The sequence below is a fragment of the Rhinichthys klamathensis genome, unplaced genomic scaffold, assembly GCF_029890125.1.
Source record: "Rhinichthys klamathensis goyatoka isolate OS25496 unplaced genomic scaffold, OSU_Roscu_1.1 h1tg000066l_1, whole genome shotgun sequence".
Classification (NCBI taxonomy): Eukaryota; Metazoa; Chordata; class Actinopteri; order Cypriniformes; family Leuciscidae; genus Rhinichthys; species Rhinichthys klamathensis.
This window is the reverse complement of record NW_026606609.1, coordinates 1,426,697-1,454,272: the sequence shown is the minus strand read 5'-3', so window position 1 is coordinate 1,454,272 and position 27,576 is coordinate 1,426,697. Positions and strand designations below refer to the sequence as shown.

Genomic DNA, 27,576 nt, shown 5'->3' with positions numbered 1-27,576 from the left:
CGAACAAAGATAATTTACTCAGGAAGCGCTTCGGCCAATCAGACGAGGCCTTACATCCTGCATGTGGGAGGGCAGCCAGTCACGGCCCTGCTCTGATCACACAGGCCTGAGCTCTGAGTGTGGAGAGGAGAGCCCTCCCTTGTCTAAAGGCTGAGGCTGTCCTCCATGTTTTATAAGTATTGACATTACACTGTTTCAGCCATGCATCCACAGAGGTAAGCCTGATGTTTTATTACGTTTGTCCTTTCTTGTCATTGTACTGTTTTCATCCACTGCTAACACTGTGAATTGCAGATTTGATTCTCCACTGACTGGGGAGGCCTAGCAAAGGCCTGAGTCTCAGAAAAACAGGGCAGAGGAGGAAGGAGGTGGGGGAGAGGGCCAGAGAAGGGGGGTCAGGCGTTCTCCCTCTCTCTCTGCTGAGCTTTGGCCTGTGTGCTGCTGCTCGGTCACATGGTTACATGGCAAACGAAGTCAGCTATCACTCATTGCTGAACTGGCAAACAGCTGAGTGACAGTCATTTCTGTAGATGTTGATCTGCCCCACGTAGGGGGAGGAGGATCAGGGGGGTGGGGTGCTTGGGTGATGTACTTTTTTTAAGCTGAATGCCTGTCCCATTGTCTGTTTGTGTCACAAGCCACGCAACAGAAAATGGAGGCATCTGTTAGGGCCCTATTAGAGAGCAGAGAGTCCCAGCTGTGGTCATTTTACACAGGGGCAGGATGGGTAATTCAGGACGTGATCTACCAATGAGGGGCGGAGAGCACAGTTTTCAGTGGCATTCGTGTTTGTTTTATATTTTCATTTTATAGGTTTAGCTTTAGGAAGGATGTTAGATGACAATCCCATGTCGTTTTTTTTATTTATCTAGTGATTCCAGCTATTTTCTGTGCTGTTTTTCAACGCGTCCTTAAGAAAATAATTACTCAGTGTGGGCGTTTGCATGATTTTTGCTATCATTGTTTACTGTCAGTCACATTGTGAGTGCAAGTACGAGTTTAAAAATAGTATGAGACACCATTTTGTCATAAGCATTTTTCAAGCATGGATTATTCTTGGAAAAGGAATTCATCAGCCTCATGCAAATCATGCAAAAAAAGCCATTTTGTTATTTAGGCCAGTGATTAGAATACATACTGTAACCCATATTATGTGCAGACAGCCACAATGACAAAAAGCCATTGAGTTCTTAAGAATTATAGTCCGCTTTCATTTCCTTTGTGAGCAGACTTTTATTTTTTTGCATTGCACTATTGCACACGCACTATCATTATGTTATGTCAGCATTAGCAATGTTGAATTATTTAGAAATGAATGCATAACATTTAAATTCAGCTTAGATTGTGTGAAAATAAATTCTTGTCATAGAGAAGGCAATGAGGTATTTTTAAGAAGATTGTTTAGATGATATTTGCATATTTCTTATCTCCTTTAAATTTTTTTAAATTATTATTTAGATTTATGGTGATGTTAACAATAAAATAGCACCACGGCACATACACACAGCTGCTCCCTAAGACAAAACAAGCGAGCGCAAACCACACGGGACTAAAAGCCCCCTGCCTCATTCCCAACGGATCCTTGGCCTTTCTAATGATATTTATGGCTGCGTTACAAAAAACTCCAGTACGTATCGTATTTCACCTGTTTATCAAACAACAAATGGTTCCCGAGTTAGTTGTTGTAATTATGAACAATTAATTTAATTGCATTCACAATATAGTCAGCTATATTGTTAGCCTAGCTTCTCTTTATGGGAAAATGGCTGGAGGGTTTTATGTCAGTACGGTATAGCTCAAGTTTTGTGTGTTCCCAGGAAGATTATGCCACTGTGATTGAGATTCTTGTCAAGGAAACGACATTGTAAAGGATTGTGGTGATTGGCTTCTTGCCGTTCGGAGGAAATGACCCGCAGTGGTTTGACAAGTTTTTTTTTGCCTGTGTTAAATCAGCAAAGAGCAACAGAAAAAGTCAAATCATATCAAATCTACATCGACATTGTGACAGGAAACAACTGTGTTCTTGTACAGTCACTGCTTGCCCTTGAAATGATTCACAATGCAGCCATGAACCACAAAGTAGCAGCTCCCTTTAACGGCCCAAAAGCTCAATCTGAGAGGAAGGCTTGCCTTGTCTGAATAGCGAAATGTATGTTTGCATGTTGTTGATACTCGGGTGCATTGTCGCTTCACTTGTTTTTCTCAGCTGTGGCTCTTGAGACTGACCTATATGCTAGGGTTTCTGTCGTTCTCCCTGTTTACTGTAAGCTCCTGTGCCATGGACGTGCCAGAGCCCGCGTCTCTGGCCTAGAGGGAGGGGGGAAGGGGAGCTCGAGCAGAGCGGTGGGGGAAGGGAGGCACTCTCATTTCCTGCGAAGAGAGAAAAAAAAGACCTCGGCTCACTCTCTGACCAGTTATCTCCACATTCACAGCTGCCTTTCTCTTTATTTGGTCTGTTTGCGAGGACCTCTGATTGTCTCTCTGCTCAGATCGTTCAGGAAGATCCAGTTTTGGAGGGCGGTTTGGTTGCAGAGCGGTGCTTTTCTTTCTCTTCGTTCGATCAGCTTCAGGACTTCCTGTTTCTTTGATTTCAGTGTAGAGATCTGGATTTTCAGCCTCACAGTTGGCTTGACCTTTCTGAAGCGAACAGGAATAGAAAGGCCTGGTGGATGGGAGTTTCTGACGTGATGTGGCCCTAATGTGAAATAACATCCATGCGGCTCCTTTTAGCCTCAAATTAAAGTAAAAAATGGAGAGCCTTCAGGCCCTTGGCTACCTGCTTAGATGTGCATTTCCCTCCTCAGACATCATATGTCTAATTCAAGTTTGCTGAAACGGATATACGTTCTCCAGACTAATGTCATTACTCTCGTTTCTGACATACTCTGCAGATTACTTATGATTTTTCAGCACAACCTGGAATATTTTCTTGTGAGAAAGGTGAGTTTTATTCGTCGCAATGGAAGGTTATTTGCCACTTTGGATTTATTTGATGAGTTTTCCTTTTTACTGTCCTGATGAAGGATGTCTCCGAATATCTAAACACAGTAAAAGTACATGGATTTATTTTTTTTCAAGCCGTAGCTCCGTCAATGAGAATTAGTCAAAGACTAAGGCCTCATCGCGGCCTGATGATCAATCTTCTCATCCGTGCTCGTTCTCAACACTGGTCCTAATCCTGACCTCATGTAATGGAGATCCGTTGCCAGCTTCTAATCTTTTCTGGTCTTTTCTTCTGCACAAAGACCAGGATCAAGGCCTCATTGTTGTAGGATTTTGTTTGTGCCATTGACCTTGGTCCGCCTCTTCTCTTTCGCCTGTCATTTACATGATTCTGTTTGGTACCCGTCATTTCCATTCTAGCCTTGTGGTTGAGAAGGTTTTTGTTGATTGATTGACCATAGTGGGTTTCCTCTTCATGGGGTTGAATAAGGCCTCTTTGTGGTCAATATATGTGTGGTTAAGTGTTAAGTGAAGTATTCACCTCTTTTTGTTGTTGTTTAATCCTTAAGCTTATCAGTTTATTTTCATTAACTTTTGTTAATTGTTGGATGTATCTGATTAGATTCCATTATTGCTGGATGTATAACTTCCATTTTGTTACCTCGGTATGGTCTTAGATGTTACATTTCGGTCAGATAATGATATAAAATAATAGCACTGCATGATCGAATGTTAAAGCTGCCGTCGGCAACATTTTTTTATCATATTCAGTGAAATCGACACTATAATCCGAAAGAACAACATAAATAAAGTGGTTTTAGAAGAAAACCCGAGCTTCTAACACCACCTGGAGCGTGTTATTTGTTTTGCAAAAATCCACAGATCATCGGGTCCAATCAGCGCAGGGGGGTGTGAGATCTGACTGTCAATCACAGATCGGGCACACGCCACCCCTCGCGCACGTTACAATCACATGCACAGCCGCAGTAACGAAGAGTGATGGCGGATGTATCTCGCTTTCAAAACACTAACAAATCATGTAAGCTCATTTAGAGTATAAATGACGTTAGCAATTGCAATCTCTCGGTAGATTAGCCAGGACAGCATACCTCCAAATACTCCATGGTGTTGATGGATGCTGATGAGACGGGCGCGTTCACAGATAACCTGGTGCACACGCACTGACGAGCACGAACTCGGTGGGAGGGTATCCGTTGATAGTGGGGGAGGGGCATGAGAGTTGTAAACATTCAAAATTTTGCCTAAGTCCACTCAATCTGCCAGACTTGCCGACTTCAGCTTTAAGTTCAATACAATATATATTGGGCCATATTCAAGATACTTGAGCAGATATATGTAAATCCTTTTTTTTTTTCACATTAATTTTGTAAGACACAAATTTGTTATGGGTAGTCTTGCCCCCTGAATTGGAAGAAATCTCACTTCACGGATCTGTTTGCTGTATTAAACGTCAAATAGTTGCTACTCGTCTAATACTAAAGGCCTTCGCAACAACGCAATGTGAAAATTTGCACTCAGAACACCACAAATGTTCATCTGTCTGATGAGATTTCATTGCAGGCAGGGCTACACAACACAACGCTTCAGAAATGAAACCCAAGTGACCAAGAAAATGTGCTGTCACTTGTTGTAGTCATGGCAGCTTAAACCTTGTTTACACTGACGCCGATTAAATCGAGTGTCTGAGCTGTTGGTTTCTAGTAGACGTTCCTACTCTGCAGAAGTTTTCAACTGTATCATGTGGCGAATTGCTTTCAGTGCTTCTGTTGGAAGTCGCTGCATCGCTACGCTGGTTATTTCTGACACGGGCACAGACAATTTTGCGTGTTATGTGTCCGTTCAAGCACAATAAGACGAGAAGGAGAACTGAATTCGGTGTTCGCGTGCTGTCTACGGCGGCTCTGTGTGCGCATACAAAACAGCGCACGAGTTACAAATTGAGTTGTCTTTCAGGTCTTCTTGCGCTTGCATGCTTTAAACTCACTTTAATGTTGAAACTGACAGGACTTAAAAACACGTGCAAATAATAAACTTTCACTCACTATGATGGTTAATCTTTGCGATTAATCTGCAAATCGCATGCATTCCGAGCCGTGTCTCCTGACTCCTGGTCTGTACGTATCAACTACTATCCCTACTTGCTTGATATCGCACACCCTGTAATGTGAATATGTGCACATTGTGATGGCAATGCTGAAACAAATCGCTGTCTCATTTCGAAGGCTGCGTCCTCTGGAGGTTGGATTTGTCGGAGTCATTGAGGCTGCTTCATTTCAGTAAACCGACCACTACATTCCCAATTCATTAGGAAATTACAACAATTTATGCTTCACTACAATTTATGAATAACGGTTCATTTTCTGAAATAATACTTGCTTTTTGATATATGGGGCCGACAAATGCGACCTTCAAAATGAGACGCACAGCTAGTATATCTAGCAGCCCTACTTTAACTTGCTGTTCTTTCTGAAAATAAAGCAAGAACCATCGTTTTTTTATTGCATGTCTTTAACCATTTACTATGTCCAGTCATTTTGTCACAGCAAATTCACCTTTTATTGCTTGCCACTTTATTACCTTGTGACTGATAAGGGCAGGCCGTGACAGTTAAGATCTTTTTTGAGACCTACATCTATTTTCTGAGAAAACAACAAATATCAGTTGACAAGAATGGGGAAAAATTGGTTTCATGGGACAGCAATGTTTCATTCTAACATCTTATTGTTACTATAGGCCATTTCATTATCATTTCATTAGTTTTTGCTCAATTTTATGAGGCAAACATACTGCTAAGAAAAATGTATGTCAGCTTGACATCCAGTTTACATTTTATACAACGTCTCTGAACATGTAAATACTGCCACATTATTGGGCACATTTTGAATGTATCAATGTCAGTAGCTCATGGTATTTTAATACCCGATTATGCCTGAACTTGGACGAAGCCAAACCTCTCAAACAAGAAGTAGACTTGAGTCTGAATCAGAGACACTCTCCGGTGCTCAGCAGACGTCTCCGCCGTAATCCCCAGTGAGTTGACCTATTCACGGTGGTATTCCCCATGAACAGGTTTGGTTCATCTGAGGGAGGTGCTGGTCTATAACTAGACACAGAGAGTTTATGCCTCGCACCGTCTTGATCAGTCGTGTTTCCCTCCTACGGTTAAACCACTTAATATCCTGTTGTAAATACAGGCCGATAATAGGTTACAGCACAGTTCAGACAAAGCAATACTCATGCAAGGGTCTCCTTGCCCAAGTAAAGGTGGTTCAGATATGGACTGGAGGACGATTGCTATGAACAACAACAACATAACTCTGGAGATTAGATTACATCATCCAAGTCTTTTATCTCAGGGGTAGACCTCATGAGGTTTCAGTGTCTTATTCCAGCTTTTTCTCTCTCTACTCCATTTAGTTTGGCTGTGGAGGAAGTAAAGACGGAGTCCGATGCTGTTGATGGGATGGAGGTGTCCATGCCACCCAAAGGTATTTTTGTTTTTATTTTTGTATTTAATTCTAATATTTAGACTCCTTTATTGTATAAATTGAATTAGCATTTCAGTTCATCTTACGCAACAGACTCCAAATATAGATTGTGAGAGAATAAAAAGCAAGTCACACTTTTAATCTGAACCACATCAAATATGCCATGCAACCTAATTTGTAAGTAGGTTAGTCAGACGTTAAATGCGGCACCTTTTGTTTTATTCTTGAAGATGTACATAAAAGACAAGTGTCTTTGTGCGTGGAGGTCGATGGTGGTTTGTGTTGTTGATGCTTTGAAAGGTCACAATCACAGGCCCAGCTGGGTGAGGTGCTGTATTATCCATGTGGGCTTTGCATAATGAAGCAGCTGTGTTTCTCCTGCCAGCGGCCCCTGATCTGGGATCAGCGGAACAGGCGCTGACTGCGCAGAAGAGGAAAGCACCCAGTCCTCCACATTCCTCAAACGGACACTCTCCCTCTGACACGTCACCCAGTCCCATAAAGAAGAAGAAGAAACCAGGATTAATCCACAACAGTAAAGACCAAGTATGTTCCCTCACTGGCTTCCCTTTCTTCCTGATGTCCTTTTGTCCGATTTTAATTGGTTTGAGCTGAGAATTGCTTCAAATGCTTAATTTAAAAAACATTTAAAAGTCAAACTCTTGCCTCTTCCTGTGTCCTTTTATATTTCTTGCATTTGACTGGCCAAATTAAATAATCAGGGTTGATTGTGGCTTGTAAATCTATGTGATTGATTTTATTTCTATTCAATGTGCAGTTTTTAATGATAAAACATTGGTCATTGGCCGAATGCTTTTACCGATTTGCATGAACAAAGTCGACCCCTTGTGGGGATTTTTTCTCAAAAAGCATTTGGACACTACAGGCATACTTAAAGGGATAGTTCACCCAAAAATGAAACTTTTGTCATTAACTCACCCTCATGCTGTTTCAGATATTACTTTTTTCTATGGAGCACAAAAGAAGATATTTTAAAGAACGTTTCAACTGTTTTTGCCTATACAATGAAAGTCAATGGGGTCCAAACATCATTGCACAAAATATGGACACTTTTTAAAAATATCTTCTTTTGTGTTGCACAGAAGAAAGAAGGTCATACAGGTTTCCAATGACACAAGCGTGAATAAATAACGAAATACATTTTTGGGTGAACAATCCCTTTAATGTATTTATGTCATTGCATTGGAGAGAAAAAATATTAAACTGAGTAGTGTTAAAGAACAACCTATTTTAAATGATAAAATAATAATTATACTGTTTATAATGAAGGCAAAATGTATTGACACTTTCTGTTTATAATTTCATGTACACTATTCAAAAGTCTGGGGGTCTGTCATGTTTTTAAAAATGTTTTTTGAAAGAAATACATTAAAAACAGTAACATTGTGAAATATTATCACAATTTAAAAAGGCTTTTTTTTTTATTGTAATATATTTTAAAATGTAATTCATTCCTGTGATGCAAAGCTGGATTTTCAGCATCATTACTCCAGTCTTCAGTGTCACATGATCCTTCAGAAATCATTCTAATATGATTATTTGATGCTCAAGAAACATTTCAGATTATTATCAATGTTGAAAACAGTTGTGCTGCTTCATATTTTTATGGAAACGTTTTTTCCAGGAGTCTTTGATGAATAGGAGTCCTTAGTTCCTTTTTTTTTTAAATCTTAAAAAAATCTTGAACCCAAACTTTTGAACAGTAGTGTTCATATAATTAATGATGAACTACACCTGTGGTTTCCACTTTCTAGTTGGTTAAATGTCATTACAAAAATAGCTCAAAGGGAAGTTAGTTCTCAAAAAGCTTTCATTACCTATCATTTGTTTGCAAACTACATTTTTTTAATATTATGTAAGTGTCCGAATGCTTCTTTTTGGGCCCAAGTTAACTTTATCACAGCTAAATATCAAATGTGAATGCTGTGCCGTCTTTGTGGTGGTCCGTCCCAGTATATATGAATGAACAATGTTTCATGAAAGATGCCAAATGTGGATTTGCTTAATTATGTTTTTAATGTGAAAATAACAAGCAAATTTAAATGAACTAGTAACTTACAGTTATTGAACACTAATTAGCTGTCATTTATGATGATTCCATATGAATCAAAACTTTGTCTAAAGTATCTTTTGCCACTGTCCCTTCATCCTGCTAATCTGTATTTGGCATCTGGTGGTATTTTAGGATTTCATTCCAATCCTGGCGAAACACACTTGATCTCAGACACCACAAGGTTCTCAGATCACACATGAGTCATGTAGTGTGTTTACGGAAATGTGAATCGAAATCCTACACAGTGTCTTCCCAATGTGCCGCTTTTGACCCAGTGGTCATGTGACTGCTTACCTGTCCATGCTTGATTTATTGCAGTGCCTTGCTACATTTCCCCTGCGAGTGTTGTGGCTTGTGATTTGACCCCTTGCCCTGTCTCTCTTGCCTGCATTTCAGTGTGAGCTTAGACATGGTCCCTTTTACTATGTCAAGCAGCCCGCACTCACCACAGACCCTGTTGATGTTGTACCGCAGGACGGGCGGAACGACTTCTACTGCTGGGTGTGTCACCGCGAGGGCCAGGTGCTCTGCTGTGAGCTCTGCCCGCGCGTCTACCACGCCAAGTGCCTCAAACTGGCCGCAGAGCCTGAGGGCGACTGGTTCTGTCCAGAGTGCGAGGTACTGAGGACTGTACTGTGTCTGGATTAGTCAAGTCATGTGACTGTCCTTCTTGCAGTTTCCACATTCAAATATGTTCAGAGCTCGAAAAGCTGCTTGTGCAGCGATAAATCACGTCCATAACCGGTTATATGGAAACCTAAGATCTTTTCCAAAACCTAGTGAGCTGCCTAGTTATTTTAAGGCGCAGGCACAGAATGTTTTGAATGTTGTTTCACAAAGTAGGCGAAATTATGCTGCCTTAAAGGGATAGTTCACCCAAAAATGGACATTCTGTCATCATTTATTCGCCCTAATGTCGTAAAATGTATGACTTTCTTTCTTCTGTGGAACATAAAAGAAGATATTTTTGTTGTTGTTGTTTTTTAACCATACAGTGGAAGTCAATGGCCTGGAATGCTGTTTGGTCTTTTTTCTAAAATTCTTCAAAATATCTTCTTTTGTGTTCCAAAGGGTAAACTATCCCTTTAAGAAACCACAGTTTGGCTGAACTCTAAGGCAACATTGCGGTGTGGAGAATCCCTGAATGTTTATATAAAATAGCGGACGGACGAGTCACAATAAACATATTTCTTTCAGTACTGAAAAGTGTTAAACATCGTTTAGCAGTATAATAACATTTTTGAGTGTGCTATGTTTATGCGTATTGTGTTGTTAGTTTAACGACATGCTAACCTCAAACTCTGTTGTGCTTGTAGAATATCTATGTAAAGTATTTAGTAAGACGTCATTTGAGTTATACTTCATGGGAGTGGTTGGAGCTAACGAGATCTTTTCGTTGCTTCGAATTTTGTGTACTGCATCGTGGGTAATGTAGTTTTCACCAGAAATTCTGCTGTTAAGCATGGTTATTTTAAAACTAAGTTGAAATAACGCAAGCCAGCGATTTCAACAGAAACAAATACTATCGATTAACAACCTCGTAGCTCACAGTAAGGCTTATAAGTTATCATTAAACGTTATCGTGCACTCTATAGTTAGGATGCTACCCATGATAGGAGCTGCCTATGTAGACCGCAAGCTCACTAGGTTTTGGAAAACTAGATGTGACAGACACTTCTCCTTTCCTTAGAGTTCTGTACTTTGCTTGGACTAGTATGAACCAGACCATTCAGAAAATAGTGAAACGAGTCGAATTACTGTAGAGGTGTAGATATTTGCTCGGATGACAATTTATTTTGTTTACAATTTGTACTAAATCCTGTTATGCATCGTGAAATCTGAAATTTGGTCACAAATAATTTTTTTATGGTGTGATTTGTATGTTTACAACTTAAAATGGCTTCAGTGCATTATTAGACTACTAATTTGGGGCAGACAGTTCTTACCAAGAATAGAAAGAATATATTTTAATACATTTTATTACATCAGGCTAAATGAGACAGGAACTATGAATCGACAGATATTAATGATATTATTATATGCTTGAGAACACAAATGATTATGAACTGTTTGTGTGTGATGCATGTATATACTACAGTCATTTCACTCTCTACTTCAGAAAATAACTGTGGCTGAATGCATAGAGACTCAGAGTAAAGCTATGACCATGCTGAACTTGGAGCAACTGTCCTACCTGCTGAAGTTTGCTCTGCAGAAGATGAAACAGCCAGGGGTGAGTCAAATACCACATCCCTCACAATTTATTTAATCACCCCATATTTTCATTATGATGGTATTGGTTTTCACGTGACTGATTTCGACGCTTGCGGCGTATCTTTATGAATGATTAATCTTGCAGACGGAACCGTTTCAGAAGCCAGTGTCCCTGGAGCAGCACCCAGATTATGCCGAATATATATTTCACCCAATGGACCTGTGCACTCTAGAGAAGGTACGTTAGGTTTTCTGTATTACAAGTGTTTAGATATTTTTTGTCCTTATTTTAAAGCGTATATTTATTGTTTTATCTTGTAAAACCTAATCATTTTCAAAATGTTTGCTTTTTGAGCCCACTGTATGTGCCTAAAGGTAAAATAAATACTGTAACTGAGAAATATATGTGTCTGTAGAATATCAAGAAGAAAATGTATGGTTGCACAGAAGCATTTTTGGCTGACGTGAAGTGGATTCTACACAACTGTATCATTTATAATGGAGGTTAGTGCTGGTCTATGAAATCAATGTGCTTGTATCTTTACTCGCATCAGTACATTCATGAAGTCTAAATGGCTCTATTTCAGGGAACCACAAGCTAACAGCAACTGCTAAAGTTATTGTCAAGATCTGTGAACATGAAGTGAGTAGTCTAATATCCTTACAATATATAAAACATGTTTTATAAAAGCTTACATACCGTCAAACGTTTGAGGTCTGTATATGTATGTATATATATATTTATATATATATTATATTTAACTCTTTTATTTTTAGCAAGGCTGCATTTATTTAATCAATAATTAAATGCAAAATTATTACTATTATTATTAGCATTATTATCACAATTTAAAATAACTGTTTTTGTATTTTAACATGTTAAAATGTAATTTATTTCTTTGATAGTAAAGCTGAATTTTCAGCATCATTACTTGTCTTCAGTGTCACATGATCCTTCAGAAATCATTCTAAAATGATGATTTGCTTCTCAAGAAACATTTATTATTTATTATCAATTTTGAAAACAGTTGAGCTGATTAATATTTTTGTGGAAACTGTGATACACTTTTTTTCAGGATTCTTTAATGAAAATCTTTAATGTAACATTTTAAATGTTTTTACTGTCACTTTTGATCAATTTAATGCAGCCTCGCTGAATAGAAGTATTCTTTTCTTTTTTTTAAATCTTACTGACCCCAAACATTTGAAAGGTAGCATATGTATACATATTTTAGTCCTGTAATGTGATACAGTATCTATAAATCATCCACAGATGAATGAAATTGAGGTTTGTCCAGAGTGCTACCTGTCCGCCTGTCAGAAGAGGGACAACTGGTTCTGTGAACCTTGTGTAAGAGGATGATTTTTATTTATTTTTTTAAATATTCTAGCACTATCCATATGTGAGTGATCTCTCCTGATATCAAGCTGCTTCTTGGTTTGTAGTTAATCCTATTAATTTTGTAATATATTTAAAAAAAAACAGCCAGTCAATATCTGGCCTGTATTTCAAGTGTAGCTAATGGTCATGTTTGTTATGTTTACTTGTAGTCTCAGCCTCACCCTCTGGTCTGGGCTAAACTGAAAGGTTTCCCCTTCTGGCCTGCTAAAGCCCTGAGAGACAAGGACGGTCAGGTGGACGCACGGTTTTTTGGCCAGCATGACAGGTGAGCCTATTACTCTTCTATTTACTTTAGCCGGGGACACACTTAACGACTGTAAGGCCGATGATGAATGTAATTTGATACGTAAGACGGATCAAGCTCAAACTCACTGAGTCAGAGACAGTTGCGTTCAGTCGGTGTTCACGGTCGGTGTTTCAAATCTGCTCCAGTCACTGGAAACAGTCTGTAAGTGTGTTCAGTTCAGTCTTAGAATGTTTCAGTCGTTAAGTGTGTCCCCCGGCATTAGGGATTCACTTAAATAATATATTGAATATCTACAATATGATGGCAATGATTTTGTTACCAATATACAAAATTAGCAACATCAATTAAATCAAAGCTTGAACTTAATTAGCTTTTCATTTGACCCGTTCCTAAAGACCATTATAAAAGCTTTGTGACCTGAGGGTGTTAAAACATATTTTAATAGCTTTTCTGATTCAAACTTAACTTCTGACTTAAACTAGCAAATACATTTGGGAAGTATGATTCATTTCTGCAAATCAAGTTCTTCCAACAATACGGCAGCCAATTCATTGCTACAATGTGTTTATATAAGTTTGCAAAAGTTAATTTTATGTTTTAAAAATGAGTTAATATTACTGTATTGCTTTATTGGTAAAACAAATAAATGGTGAAGAAAAAAAATGAAAAGGCATACATAATCATTCTAATCTGCTGATTAGAATGCTCAAGAAACATTTCTTATTATTTAATGTAGAAAAATAGTTGTGCTGCTTCATATTTTTTTGTTAAAAGCCAAGATATACTACCATTCAAAAATTTTGGGGTCAGTAAGATAAAAAAAAAAAATTAATGCTTTTATTCATAAGTGGCAGTAAAGACATTTATAATGTTACAAAATGTTTCCATTTCAAATAAATGCTGATAAATGCACTTAAATGTATCATGGTTTCCACAAAAATATTAAGCAGCACAACTCAATATTATTTAACATTTATAATTGTTTCTTGAGCATCACATCAGCATATCAGAATCATTTCTGTGACACTGAAGACTGGAGTAATGGCTGCTGATACATTATTACTGTTTGATCAAATAAATGCAGCCTTGGTGAGCATTTTGACAAGGTGACTTCTTTCAAAACATTAAAACATTTTATTTATTCCAAACTTTTGAGCTGCAGTGTACATCAACAAGGGTCTTATAGTGGAGTCATACTGCCATACGCATTTTTTAATTTTTATCATTTCATCATTTACCTTTCAGAGCCTGGGTGCCCATAAACAACTGTTACCTCATGTCTAAGGAGATCCCCTTCTCTGTGAAGAAGACCAAAAGCATCTTCAACAGCGCCATGCAAGAAATGGAGGTCTACGTGGAAAACGTGCGCAAGAAATACAGCGTGTTCAACTACGCGCCGTTCAGGACGCCTTACACACCCAACAACCAGTTCCAAATGCTGCAGGACCCTAGTAACCCTAAAAAAGGCACGGTGAAGAATGAGAAACAGGACAAAGTCAAGTTCAACTTCGATATGACCGCATCCCCCAAGATGCTACTGGGTAAGACAGTGATGTCAGGAGGGGCGGGACGACGGATCTCTGTGACGGACATGCCCAGATCGCCAATGAGCACCAACTCCTCGGTCCACACGGGGTCGGACCTGGAGCAGGACGAGCGAGGGGCGAGAGTGTCTTCGAGTCACTATAGCGCCGGTGAAGACTCAATGGATTATACAGGTGATTAGCTAGATTCCCTGCCTTCAAATGGCCAATATTTTGTTTAATAGTGGGTAATAAAGTTTTCAAATTTGGCCCCCAGCGTCCCCTGCGTCTCTGAAGACAAGCGGCAGCCCCAAGCCTCTCCTACCCACGCCGGTTAAACAGGAAAGGAGCTCAGCCACGGGAGGCATTCTCAACCTCAATCTTGGTGAGTCTAAAATCAACACAATGACCACTGCTCCACTTATTCCTTAGTGTTTGTTGAATATTTGTGTTGAATGTGTTCCCTCAGATCGCATTAAAGCTGAAATGGACCTGAAGGAGTTGAGTGAGACTGTACAACAACAGCAGCAGCAGCAAGGGACGTCCGTTCTCCTCACCTCTCCCAAAAAACCTACTAGGAGTTTGGATAAAACTATAGAGAGCTGCAAGGCCCAGCTGGGTAATGAACACACAAACACACTGAAATGATGATAGACCTCAACAATGACCCTCCACTTTTTCAGCAACCTCGTTTCCACATTTATTTCCTCCACATTCTTCATTAAAGAGCCTTGAATCACGCTTTGAGATCAATCACAAAATTACAATATTTGAATTCAAGCAACAAAAATATTGTATTTTTTTACAGGGTTTGTGCCATTCAGAATTGTATTGAGAATGTCTTTTCAATTCCAATTGGAACTAGAATTGAAATTTGAGTACAAAGAAGTAGAAGAATTAAAATCAATTGAAATTCAAATACATTTCTATAACTGTGATAAGTGTAATTTTTTAACAAGAAAAAATAAAGTTTGTTAAAACGATTTTGTCAAAAAGAAACATTAAAAAAAAGAAAAGCCTTACAGACAGACAGATTTATAGACTAAGGTTTCCCAGAGTGCCATAACTGTCATTAACTTTCTTTGATTTGTCAAATTTCTCTTTCTGTCATTCCATTTTATATTCCAAATCATCTTCCTGTGTTGGTTGTGACTAATTCAGTTCAAATTCCAAAATATTAATTGAAAGGAAGCTTATTCTAAATTTTCTCAACCTTAACATCTTGTTATGAGGCAATAAACTCCACTTACAACTTCCATAAAGCATTGTAACTGTTAATCTAATCAGTCTGGGTTTTTTTTTTTTTTGTGTAGTTTCATTGTCTTATCAGAATCCATAACTACTGTTTCTATGCTCAACCCTACAGTGTTCTGTATTAATTTAACATTTGGTTGGTAGCTAGCAATTTAACTAGCCTGCTAATGTTATCTAAAGTTATATAGCTAACCTGCAAAAACTCACAGTGGGGAATGCCTAGATTTTTGTGTGTGATTGGTGGGTCTTGCTTCAAGAATTGTCGGTGACGTATTACTTAAAATGTTGTACTTCACTGAGAATTTAGTGATTAAAAATGTATATTTTTTCAAATGGAAGGTAAAATCACACTATGGCTTTTATAGTATAGATATATAAAATAACACCATTTATAATTAAGATTATAAATATTTTTACTGTCATTCTTGATCCATTTAATGCTCCCTTCCAAAAAAAAAGTAGTTTCTCTCAAAACAAAAAAAATGTTCTTAATGATTCAAGATGATCACACACACAAACACAGTCATATAATGAAAATGTCCTTTTTGTTTTAAGAAACTTTCTGTTCCTCAAAGAATCCTGAAAGAAATCATGCTTTTCACAAAAATATTAAACGGCACAACTGTTTTCAACATTGATAATAATCAGATATGGTTCTTGACCTCTAAATCATCATATCACAATGGTTTCTGAAATATCATGTGACTCTGAAGACTGGATTAATGATGCAGAAACTGTTAACTGTTTGTGATCAAATAAAACCCCAAACTTTCAAACAGAAGTGTACATCTGAAGCCCTACTTTTAAGCTCCATTATGTCCCCAGATATCCATTCTGTAAAATTTAAAACTGAAAAAATGTCTCTTTCTCTGGCCACAGGAATCGATGAGATCTCAGATGACGTGTACCGCGGTGTTGAGCACAGTGATTCGGACGACTCGGACAAATCTGACTCCAGTGACAGCGAATACATGTCTGACGACGAGCAGAAGCCGAAGAACACTAACCACAACAGCAGTGTCCACAAAGACTCCAAAAAGAGACCCAGACCTCCATCTGCTCAAGGGCAAGACCAAGACGCCGCCCCATCAACCGCTGGAGGAACTACAGGTGGGGACAAGAAATCCTCAGATCCCCAGACCAAAGAGAAGTTAAGTGGTGGCGTGGACAAAGACCCTCAGGAGAAGAACAAACCCCTGCAGCCGACCCAGAAGGAGCGGTCACAGCCTGGGCAGGACGTCCGGCCCGCCGGACCAGAGCCGGATGTGGACTCGGACTCTGAACGGGAGCTGGTTATAGACCTCGGTGAAGAACCAGGTGGGAGGGAAAAGAAGAAAGCCAAGCGAGAGACTCCATCAGCTCCCGTCTCCACACCTAAAGATCAGACGGGCATTAAAACAGATGGTAGATACCTTACATTTTGGATTTTGTTTCTCTAAAAAACTTTTCTAGAATATCTAAACTGAAGCTTTAAATTTACATTGCGTTCTTCCCTCTGTTTAGGTAAAGCTCCTGCATCTACCAGCATATCAGCTTCTCCATCCACAGAGAACGCTTCATCTTCCTCCAATCCTGGTCCAAAAGATGCAGCCTCATCAGCCATCAAGCCTCCAGCCACCGTCACAACAGCATCTACCACTCAAGCCACCTCCACCTCCACCGCTCAGCCCGTGTCTACCGTCCCTGCCGCTTCCAATGTGGTGAAGAAACAGCGCCCTCTGCTGCCCAAGGAGAGCACACAGCCGGCCCAAAGGCCTGCGACGTGGAACCAGGCTGGTGGTAAATTCCAGACCTCGTCTCAGAAGTGGCACATGCAGAAGGTGCAGAGACAGCAACAACAAGGAGAGACGGTTCCTCAAACAGCGGCACAGAGCCAAGCGCAGCCCCAGACTTCAGCCAACAACTCCAGCACACGCTACCAAACCAGACAGTCCGTCAAAGGTAAATACATCGATTCCCAGTGACTCCAGCACACGCTACCAAACCAGACAGTGTGTCAAAGGTAAATACACTGACTCCCAGTGCAGAAGTTTTATTCCCATATATATATATATATATATATATATATATAATTCTGACCTAGATAATAATATTTTTATTTAATTACTAGGATTTGTGTGAGAATTTCCCATGAACCCCTGAGCTGAAATATTCAGTTTAAATCTGTTTAAATGTGCAATAATACATTTAAAAAATATTTAAAAATGAAAAATATTAGATTTTTCTAATCTAGGTGATAAATATATTTGTATTTAATGACTAGACGTTGCATACGATCTTTTATTATTCCCTTTTATTTATTCCCCTTTGAATGTATATTGAGATTACAATAAAAACTAAAATCTGTATTTGTTTATTTTTGCTATAATATGCTACCTAGAATGCTTTGCTCCACAGAACTGACATAAACAATGAACACACCATATAAAATATATCACATAACTTTATTTGGACATCGTGATTCATCAGCTGTCCATCGGTGTGAGGTTAATGACAATTTTAGAGCTCAAATAACGATCTTTCATGGAAAAAGTGAAGTAAAGTGATTTCACAAATAAATATGAGCTTCAGATTTATCCCCAAACAGATTTTTATTGCATTTAAACATGAGGAAAAATTATTTCCTGTGATGATAACCTTATGCAACTTAATTTGTAAGGAAGCCAGAACATTGGTTTAATTTGGCATTAATCTTTTCTCTTGTTTCACCAGCTGTTCAACAGAAAGACACCTCACCTGTTAACACAGGGTCTGGTACGTCCACTTCCAGCCTGGCTGGAGACTTCCTCACCCCTCCTGCCTCTGCTGACGTCGCCGCTGACATCGCCAAGTACACCACTAAGGTGAGTCATACATTCACTTCAGAAGTAAAAACTGTCAAATTGAATCCATTAAATAGTTCCATTAGTACAATAACGCCTTCAAAAAGCAATACAACATTTCTTATTTGACATTTTTATATAATATGTTTTCAAGCACAAAACCTTGATGGCAGGCCACATCTAATTCAAGTGGATCTGTGCTGTAATTCTGGAAGTGCAACTTTGTAAAAAATAAATATCATTCCAGTATGTACTTCCATTAAATGAAATTAGTTCTGATGTTTTTTGGACAATTAGTTTGAACATATAGTTGATCCAACTGATTATTACTATTGCTGAACTGCTATTACTCAAATTGTCTAAATAATTTAAAAGTCAGTTGTGAATTTGACGGTGATGTTGTCTGTGTTATCCATCATAATGGCAGGTGATGGACGTGATCAAGGGAACAATGACAGAGATATACAATGATCTCTCTAAGAGCACGACGGGGAACACCATTGCAGAGGTGTGTACTTTTTGTGCCTTATTTCATTTCTACTAGTTGACTTTATTCCATCATCCACACTCTTTGTCAATGTGTATTTTATGAAAAGGTTAACTTCTCCAAGACATTACAGGTTGCAAGTTGACAGACTGAATTCATATTATGCCAATACTTTGATACAGTTCTCGTGTAAAATTCTCACACCATGAAATCAGTCCCAGTGTTGGAAGAATAATATTTTTTATCATTTTTTAAATCAATGGGACCAGACAGGGCTCCAGACTAACTTTTTTTACTAGGAGCGCTGTTGCCCCTGACTGAAAATTTTAGGAGCACAAGCAGAAAATTTAGGGGCACACCTTAAATCAGCTTGTAATGCAATTATTCAAATTTCCCCCAAAATAACTGTAATACTGACAAATTCTTTAATAATAAAGAGACTTAACGTACAGATATTACGATATGCAGTTTTAATTTAAGTTCACAGGGCTCCAGACTCAAATTTGAGGGCAGCATCACTTCAAATGAGACCTTCTCTAAATGAGAAGTTAGAAATGAGTTCTACAAAAAGAAAAAGAAAAATTCTGGTAGCACCGGGGCTGACAATAAATCACTAAGCTTAATTTAGGGTGTAGATGAAATTAACTTTTGTTATTATTATCATTCATAATGTCTTAATATTAATTAAAAAACAAAAGGAGTGAAAAATGTATATTAAGGAATGAACATAGCCATATAAACCTACTGTTTACAATGGTATTTAAAAAAAATAAAAAAATAAGTGTTTAAATAAGAGTTATCCAACATCTTAAAATTTTTAGTTTTAGGATAATCTTTGAAGGATGAACAAAAAATGAGTTGGTCATCACATAAAAAAATTAATTAAAAAAAGCATTTACATAATATTAGTGTTTTGAAGTGCTAGAAAAGATGTGTAGGTGTGTGACTATTTCTGTCACATTATCATATGGTTAGAGTTACTTACTACATTAGCCTAAATCCATGGTGAATGTTGCTGATTTGTGGACTGAAAGCCTTCTATAAGTTTTTCTCCTGGTTTCCACGTCAGCACTGTTTGATCCATAGACAGGTTTGATCTGATATCTATGGTTTATAACAGAACTCTGCGCCGAATCGGAATGTTTCTCACTGGATCTCGTAGCGATGATGTTATTAATTCTGAGGCGAATTCAATGGATTTCTTCACTGGATCTCGTAGCGATGATGTTATTAATTCTGAGGCGAATTCAATGGATTTCTTCACTGGATCTCTTTGTAAGTGTCGCGTGAGCGAGATCGGCCCGCGACTGGCAAGTTCGGGTCTTTATTTTAGCCTACTGTCAGTGGTTCGGGGCGCTGCTCCATTGATATACATAAGAAAGCTTATGCGCTGCTCTGTCTATTATTGGTCCGAAATAATTAACGGTCCGTGAAGCATAAATGAGTAGCGTATTTTCGTTCCACTTTCATTTTGTTTGCATTCGCTGCTTGGTAACGAGTCGATAGATCGCTCATTGATTGCTCAGACGCACATAGCAGCTTGTGATATTTGTCTCCGTCTCCTTCCCACAGACACGCGCGCTCTCTATTCTTGTCACACTCACTCATTCCGGATTCATTGACGCGCGCGCCCCTTCCACGCTTAACCATGCGTTTAACGTGAGGCAAATTTACTGGTCGCACATGTGCGACTGGATGTAAAATTCAGTCGCACACTCTCAAATTTTAGTCGCAAAATGCGACCATTTGGTCGCAGTCTGGAGCCCTGCCAGATTATGATGTTCTTAATTGGTTTGACAAACCAAATATAGCTTTCAAGTTTTTAGTAAATACAGATTTTACAACCTGATATAGTTCGCCATACATTTTTCATACCACAAAAATAGCCACAGAAGGATTAAAGTCATCATGAAAAGGAAGTTGCGATAGTCGTTTCTTCCCTATTGTGACCAAAACTGCTTCTCAAACGAGAAAAAATGTAAGGCGGGACTTGATTGGATGGCTGTGGTTTGCCTTTGGTGGATCTCATGTGAGTGACCGGTTGCCCCGCCCTCACGTCAATAAACACATCATCAGAGAAGAGAAGAGATGAGCTGCAAGAGGGCAGGAAGTTATTTTGATAAAAGGTTACAAGGGCACATGAATTAAAAAAAGATGATGTGCACGGATAAATTATTTATATAAAAAGAATAATACATTCCACAAAAAATAAGAATGGTCTTTTTTGATTTCATGGTGACTTTAAAAAACAAACAAACTTGTTACATTCTCTGTGGATTTTGTTGCAGATCCGGCGGTTGCGGATTGAGATTGAGAAACTCCAGTGGTTGCATCAGCAGGAGCTGTCAGAGATGAAACATAACCTGGGTAACTCTCCTTGATGACTTTCAATAGCACTGCAATGCAAACTGTGTTTCGGGATGCTGTAGCAAATACTATTGTTATCTAATGCAATTTAGAGAACATTTACTAAAGGCCCACTAAACTCCTACAAGTTCTAGATGATCAAGCCAGAGCTTTAACCACTAATACTAAATCACCATCGTGTGTGTGTTTTTGTGTGTAGAGCTGACCATGGCTGAAATGAGGCAGAGTCTAGAGCAGGAGAGAGAGCGGCTGGTGTCAGAGGTCAAGAAACAGATGGAGGTGGAGAAACAGCAGGCGGTGGATGAGACCAAGAAGAAGCAGTGGTGTGCCAACTGCAAGAAAGAGGCCATTTTCTACTGCTGCTGGAACACAAGTTACTGCGACTACCCATGCCAGCAGGCACACTGGCCCGAACACATGAAATCCTGCACACAGTCAGGTAACTAACCATTTCTATACCTAAAAGTAATTTTTTACTTTTTAGCACTTTTACCAAAACTGTTGGGAATGGAATCGGGAAATGTTGCAGGACAGATTCGAACTTTCATCGGCCAAATAAGCGCCAAAGCTCAATCTGTCAATGCAAATGTACCAAATGCTAAGCCACTTCTCTGAAAGGCTGTTTAGAATAACATACTAACATACCGTACTACTTAAATTGTATTAGTTCACCTAAAAATGAAGCTCTATGTATGTTCGAAAATCAATGTTTATACATAATATAAAAGTACACACACACACACATATATATATATATATATATATATATATATATATATATACACACATATATACTAGGGGTGGAACGGTACACAGAAGTCACGGTTCGGTTCATACCTCGGTTCAGACATCACGGTTCGGTACGATTTCGGTACAATGTAGGGAAAAGCAAAACAAAAATGCAGAAGGCATTGTATTTTTAAAATAAGTTTTATTAATAAAGGCATAGAACCAGTTTATGCACTGACAATAGTTTTATATAATTAGTTTATTAATTAAATTAATAAAAAGACAAAAAGACCTTGCGATATGTTTGGTAATTGTACTATTAATTTAATATTATTTTGCTATATTTCAGATCAATATATTTGTTTTCCTTAATTTTAATTTAACATTATGAATTGACAATGTAACATTATTCTCATCTGAATTATAAATAATTGATTTCTGCATGTATAAAATAATACTACCATTAAAAACATTCAATTTTCTTTTTTTTAATGAATGTAGAATGTGTGAGATTAGTGCTCCAAGGACAAGAAATGAAAACCAATGCAATATGACGAATGTCCAAAAGATTGGACCCACAGACTGTTTTGAAATGGAGTTGGATAAATATGTTTTGCTTTTAAAACAGTGTGTGTGTGTGTGTGTGTGTGTGTGTGATTTTGGTTGGGTGACAGTTGTAGGTTACAGTTTGACAAGAGTTTGCAGTGTGACAAAAGCACAATGTTGTTTTATTGCGAGTGTACACAAATATAAGTGAACACTTTGCAGGTTTAATGATCTGTATGAACAAAATGACGGAGTAGGCCTATGTTTTTTATGTTTCCACTGTTCGATCTCGCGCCTCTCTCTCTCTCTCACACTCACACAGTTCGATCGCGCCCGCGCGCCTCTCTCTCTCTCTCTCTCTCTCTCTCTCTCTCTCTCTCTCTCTCTCTCTCTCTCTCTCTCTCTCTCTCTCTCTCTCTCTCTCTCTCTCTCTCACACACACACACACTCCAGCATTGCAATCTTGACATCGCAGCCTGTTCATTATGCGGTCACACCAAACGCGAATAGAGCGTCAAATTCGCGTCTAGTTCGACGCAAGTCCAAAGCGAATAGGACGCGCGTATAAAGCCAACTTTTGAAGTGAACGCGCGTTCAGAGCTAAGCTGATGCTACAGATTATGTGTCACTAAAGAACCCGCGTATCTAACAGTAGTTCCACATTACATTAATTAATTTGCACGCGAGTTTTATTTATTTTTATACCGTGTATTCTCCGTGTAAATTCGTGCACCGAACCGTGACGCCCGTACCGTTTCGGTTCGATACGAATACATGAACCGTTCCACCCCTAATATATACATATATATGTGTGTGTGTGTGTGTGTGTGTATGTATATAATCTAAAAGCCTAGATTTAATGTGTTCATCATATAAAGTGATAGTGTGTATTCAGAAGACTTTAAACCACTCAGATCATATGGATTTCTTTTACGATCTTTTTGTGAACTTTTTGAGCCCTCAAAGTTTTGGGTTTCATTAAAAATAGCTTCATTTGTGTTTTGAAGATGAACGAAACTCTTATGGTTTTGGAACGACTTGAGAGTGAATAATTTATGACAAAATTTTCATTTTGGGTGAATTATTCCTTTAAACTATTTCTCTATTATATAGCGTCCGCCTCCCACACCGGAGGCCCCGGTTCGAATCCCGCTCGGAGTGGGTCGAGTAGGACTGGTTACACAATGCACTCAACATGAATATTCAATTTTAGTGTAATGCAATTTTTGTTGTCGGATCAAATAATATTTTTAAAAAAGTGATGTTAAGACAATTAAATAAAAATGCTAAATAACCTATTTTAATTCCAAGACGATAACAGAATGCCACTCGCAGTGTAGAATGTATAGCTTTTTTTTTATAAGTTTTTTTATTCACCATTTTCAATCGACCCTTTTCACATTTCTGGGGTTCTCAGAAGCGTAAGTCGTCATAGTTGGGTAAATTATGACAAATTTGCTCCCGTAGCAAAAGAAAAAAAATCCACGATAGTGTTTCTATGATTTTCCAAAAGAGGATTTTTTGCTTCTACTCCCTCATCCATTGTATTATAAATGCTCAAGCAGCAGCGTTAGCCAGTTTTCTGTAATTTAATGCCAAGGTTATAAAAAACAAAAGTATACTCTAATAAAAGATGGTTATTTAAAGGTTCTCTAAGGCCCGTTCGCACCAAGGATGACAACTATAATACTACAATGATAAAGCTCTAAAAATCATTCTAAATATAAAAGAATAGCAGAGTTCACACCACAGCTATAACGATAACGGCACAGAGAAAAGATATCATTGCAATCACTTTCAGAACGATTTTGTCCAGCTGATGAACAATAAAAACATTGACAGCCAATCAGAATCCATCCTGCTGTGAGCTCAAGCATTTAAAGCGGCAGACAACAAAACTGCAGGGCTCTTAGAATAAACAGAACTATATCGTCCGCTGGTGTGAATGCTAATATAGTTATCGTTAGTTATAGTTCTTGGTGTAAACGGGTCTTTACACATAGTGACAGTTCTATTTAGAACCGCATCATCCTGAAGAACCCTTTAAATGCTGAAATGGTTCTTTGTGTTAGAGTTAAAGGGATAGTTCACTTTGAAATTAATTTTTGGTATGTTTTAGCTTACCTCAAGGGCATCCAAGATGTAGGTGTCTTTGTTTCCGCAGTAGTTTCAATTTTGATATTTTTAGGTCAAACTGTTCTTGTCTGTCAGTCATATAATGCAGGTCTATGGTCACCACCTCAAAGAGCATGCACAGAGAAGTCCAAATTAAACATGATTTAATGACTCGTAAATGTAAGTACACATTGATGGCCTACGACACGAAACGAGCGGTTTGTGTGAGAAAACGAACAGTATTTATATCGTTTTTACCTCTTGTAAACACAGCCACGTCCAAGTGATCTGAGGGCGCGGGCGCTTCGGTCTTTTCCGGAAAGCGCCGGAAGTGATCTCTCTGAAAAAATTCAACGTTGTCTGTTGATATATCGAAATCGTCTTCCATTGCGATTTCCTGTGTATCTAAATATGTTTAGATCTTCACAGTGAAAGGTAACACTTCCGAAATCTCTGTGTAAACAATGAGTGACAAACACGCGCAAGAGATCAATTCCGGTGCTTGCGCAGACCGAAGCGCCCGCGCCCTCAGATCACTTGGACGTGGCTGTGGTTACAAGAGGTAAAAACGATATAAATACTGTTCATTTTCTCACACAAACCGCTCGTTTCGTGTCTTAGGCCATCAATGTGTACTTACATTTACGAGTCATTAAATCATGTTTAATTTGGACTTCTCTGTGCATGCTCTTTGAGGAAGTTAACGTAGACCTGCATTATATGACTGACAGACAAGAACGGTTTGACCTAAAAATATCAAAATTGAAACTACTGCGGAAACAAAGACACCTACATCTTGGATGCCCTTGAGGTAAGCTAAAACATACCAAAAATTTATTTCAAAGTGAACTATCCCTTTAAGGGTTCTTTATTCCCGCCTTTTTATTTTACAAATTTGTAACTATCAAGGCCACCTCATTACTGATTTTCTGGAGATCAGCTACACAGACCGTCAACACACTCTCAACAGGTGAATTATTTCTTTCTTAAAATGTCTATAAATTGTAACTTTCAATTTGTAACTGGTTTCATATCCAATCATGTCTTTTTCTCTTTTTAGTGTAACAGAACATGTAAGTGTGACCAGCACTGTTCGGTTAAGGATACTTATCTTCTCTTTTTCACTAAGTAAGTAACAGAGATATTTAATTTATGATCCATATTGTTAGATATTTAATTTATGATCCTTATTGTTTTTTTAATTATTACTTTATATATAAACATAATCAGTCGCAAAAAAATTACAATTATCCCATCACTTTTTTCCTTTTAACATTGTAAACATACTGTTCATTTTTGCTAATTTTGGCCTTCATAAACATAATTGTTTTTACATAAACAACTGGAAGAGACGCACTGTAACTCGAAACTCAATTGTGTATTTCAGATGCTGTCATACCATAACCTCATCATCTGCAGAGAGAAACTGACACTCAGAATACACACATAATGTACAACATCATAGAGGATTGTGAAGAGATTTCACTGCAACTTGGCCTATATCTATATCATGTTTAATAACAATAGTTATTTATTAATGTACTCAGCTAATAACTTGTTAGAGCACTGTCATTCTTGCTCCATTTGCCATATCAATAAAAAATAAAAGTACCCAATTGAAACAACATGCTGTTTGTTGTGTTTTTATGTAAAACCCAAATAGAGGCTACATGATAATACAAGACCAGTCAGATCAAGGGGTAAAAAAAATAACAATATAAAATAATAATATGTAAAAAGGGTTCTGCTATTACAAGTCTGTTACTGTTTGGAACCATTTTTCTTCAAATTGTATAGTGTTACAAATATACTTTACTTTTTTTTTAAATGTTGCTGTATTAACGATGTTAAAGATTGTGAAACGTGTCATCGGTCTGTGAAAAGGGTCCGATTTTTAACTAGTAGACAGTATCTACAGTATATACAGTGATGTATTCAGTATGTGGTAAGCTATATTCCCTTCTGAACCACACTCTTTTTACAAATGCATTTATTATTGAAAAGCAATTGTCTCAATAAATAATTCTCTCTTCTTTAAAAAAAAAAAAAAATCCCACATAGCCACAGCATCTCAGCCTGAAACTGAAGCAGAAGCCAGTTCGGACACAGCCGGAAAACCTGTAGGACAGTCCCCTAAAACCCAACCGCCATCTACCGGAGAAAGAACATCACCCGCAAACCACGGACCCTCCCCTTCCACAGACAACACTAAAGGCAGCTCCTCCGTTGCTGTCTCGTAACCCGAGCGCAGGAGCCTTTTCATCACCAGAACGGTGCCATTCAAAGAGAGTCAGATGTGAACACCAAAGGACCTTGACTCATTTCAAACAGACTGTTTATTGTTCAGTGTGGTCATGACATGATGTCAGCACACTTCCTGTTCACTACATCAAACTCGACATTAGGACAATGCCTATAGAAGTTTGATTCATTTCTACGTACATTTCGTATTTGAATTTGTGACTTGTTTAGTACAAAGACGGAAACACCCTTTGATATAAAATATGCAACTGTAAAACTGTTGTGCTTTTTTTTTTTTTTTTATACATATCAACTTTTGTAAACTTCAACAATTGTGTTTGATCAATATAATTTTTTTTCTCTTAATGTGAAAGATGCACTTAGAAGTGCCTCTGGAAGAGTACGTTCACTATACAAAGCTAAAGGTAAATGAAGAGCGTGTTTGTACAGGTCAAAAACGTACGGAATATGATTGTTAGTACTAATGGATTGTCACTACGTTTCTTGGAAAGATTCAAAGATTTATATCTTTCAGATCTGTCACCCATGAAAGGCTTCTTGATAAACAAAAAAATTGCAAAAATCTAGAGGAGCAAAGGAAAAGATTTTACTTATTGTGGGCATGTTTCTTTTTTTTCTCTTGTCTTGTGGACTCTCTTGTTTACATACTGTAAATACAAAAGATTAAGCAGAGATATCTGTAAGAAAAATAAAGTCTTCATGAGACACAAAACTTTGGTATGTGTTTTATGCATTTGTATCAAGAAATCCATCAATCTATCCATTCATCTATATATCATCCATCTATATATATATATCCATCCATCTATCTATCTATCATCCATGTATTTATCATCTATCCATCCATCTCTTTCTATGTATTTATCATCCATCTATCCCTCTGTCCATCCATATATCCTCCATCTATTTATCATCCATCCATCAATCTATATCCCTCTATCTATATATCTATCATCCATCTATATATCCATCCATCTATATATCTATCATCTATATATCCATTCATGTCTATATATCTATCTATCTATTCATCTATATATCTATCCATCCATCTATATATCTATCCATCCATCCATCCATGT

At 38.0% G+C, this 27,576-nt stretch overlaps 1 protein-coding gene across 4 annotated transcripts; it reads left to right on the top strand.

Annotated features, from left to right (window-relative positions):
• The first annotated feature begins 76 nt into the window (after positions 1–76).
• Positions 77–26,920, top strand: prkcbp1l (protein kinase C binding protein 1, like). 4 transcript variants are annotated; one of them, XM_056250032.1, is made up of 21 exons: positions 78–215; positions 6,382–6,452; positions 6,838–6,998; positions 8,923–9,144; positions 10,646–10,759; positions 10,886–10,978; positions 11,157–11,244; positions 11,328–11,383; positions 12,014–12,091; positions 12,292–12,407; positions 13,635–14,107; positions 14,190–14,297; positions 14,382–14,531; positions 16,046–16,570; positions 16,670–17,096; positions 17,128–17,168; positions 17,879–18,009; positions 18,416–18,496; positions 20,764–20,842; positions 21,042–21,281; positions 26,294–26,920. In XM_056250032.1, exons 1-21 carry the CDS (start codon positions 202–204, stop codon positions 26,470–26,472), a joined length of 3,447 nt encoding a protein of 1,148 aa, XP_056106007.1. In that variant the 5' UTR covers positions 78–201; the 3' UTR covers positions 26,473–26,920. The 4 variants fall into 4 exon arrangements, with proteins under 4 accessions (XP_056106005.1, XP_056106007.1, XP_056106006.1 ...); XM_056250030.1 differs by lacking the exons at positions 17,128–17,168; positions 26,294–26,920 and adding an exon at positions 23,231–23,372 and having other exon boundaries at positions 77–215; positions 16,670–17,107; XM_056250031.1 differs by lacking the exon at positions 17,128–17,168 and having other exon boundaries at positions 9,001–9,144; positions 16,670–17,107.
• Positions 26,921–27,576: the final 656 nt, after the last annotated feature.

Bases quoted from the DNA above. Each gene is read 5' to 3' on its own strand.
- prkcbp1l (XM_056250032.1), top strand. The intron at 6,999-8,922 runs GTATGTTCCCTC...CCTGCATTTCAG, and splicing joins TCCACAACAGTAAAGACCAA to TGTGAGCTTAGACATGGTCC. The intron at 12,092-12,291 runs GTAAGAGGATGA...GTTTACTTGTAG, and splicing joins ACTGGTTCTGTGAACCTTGT to TCTCAGCCTCACCCTCTGGT.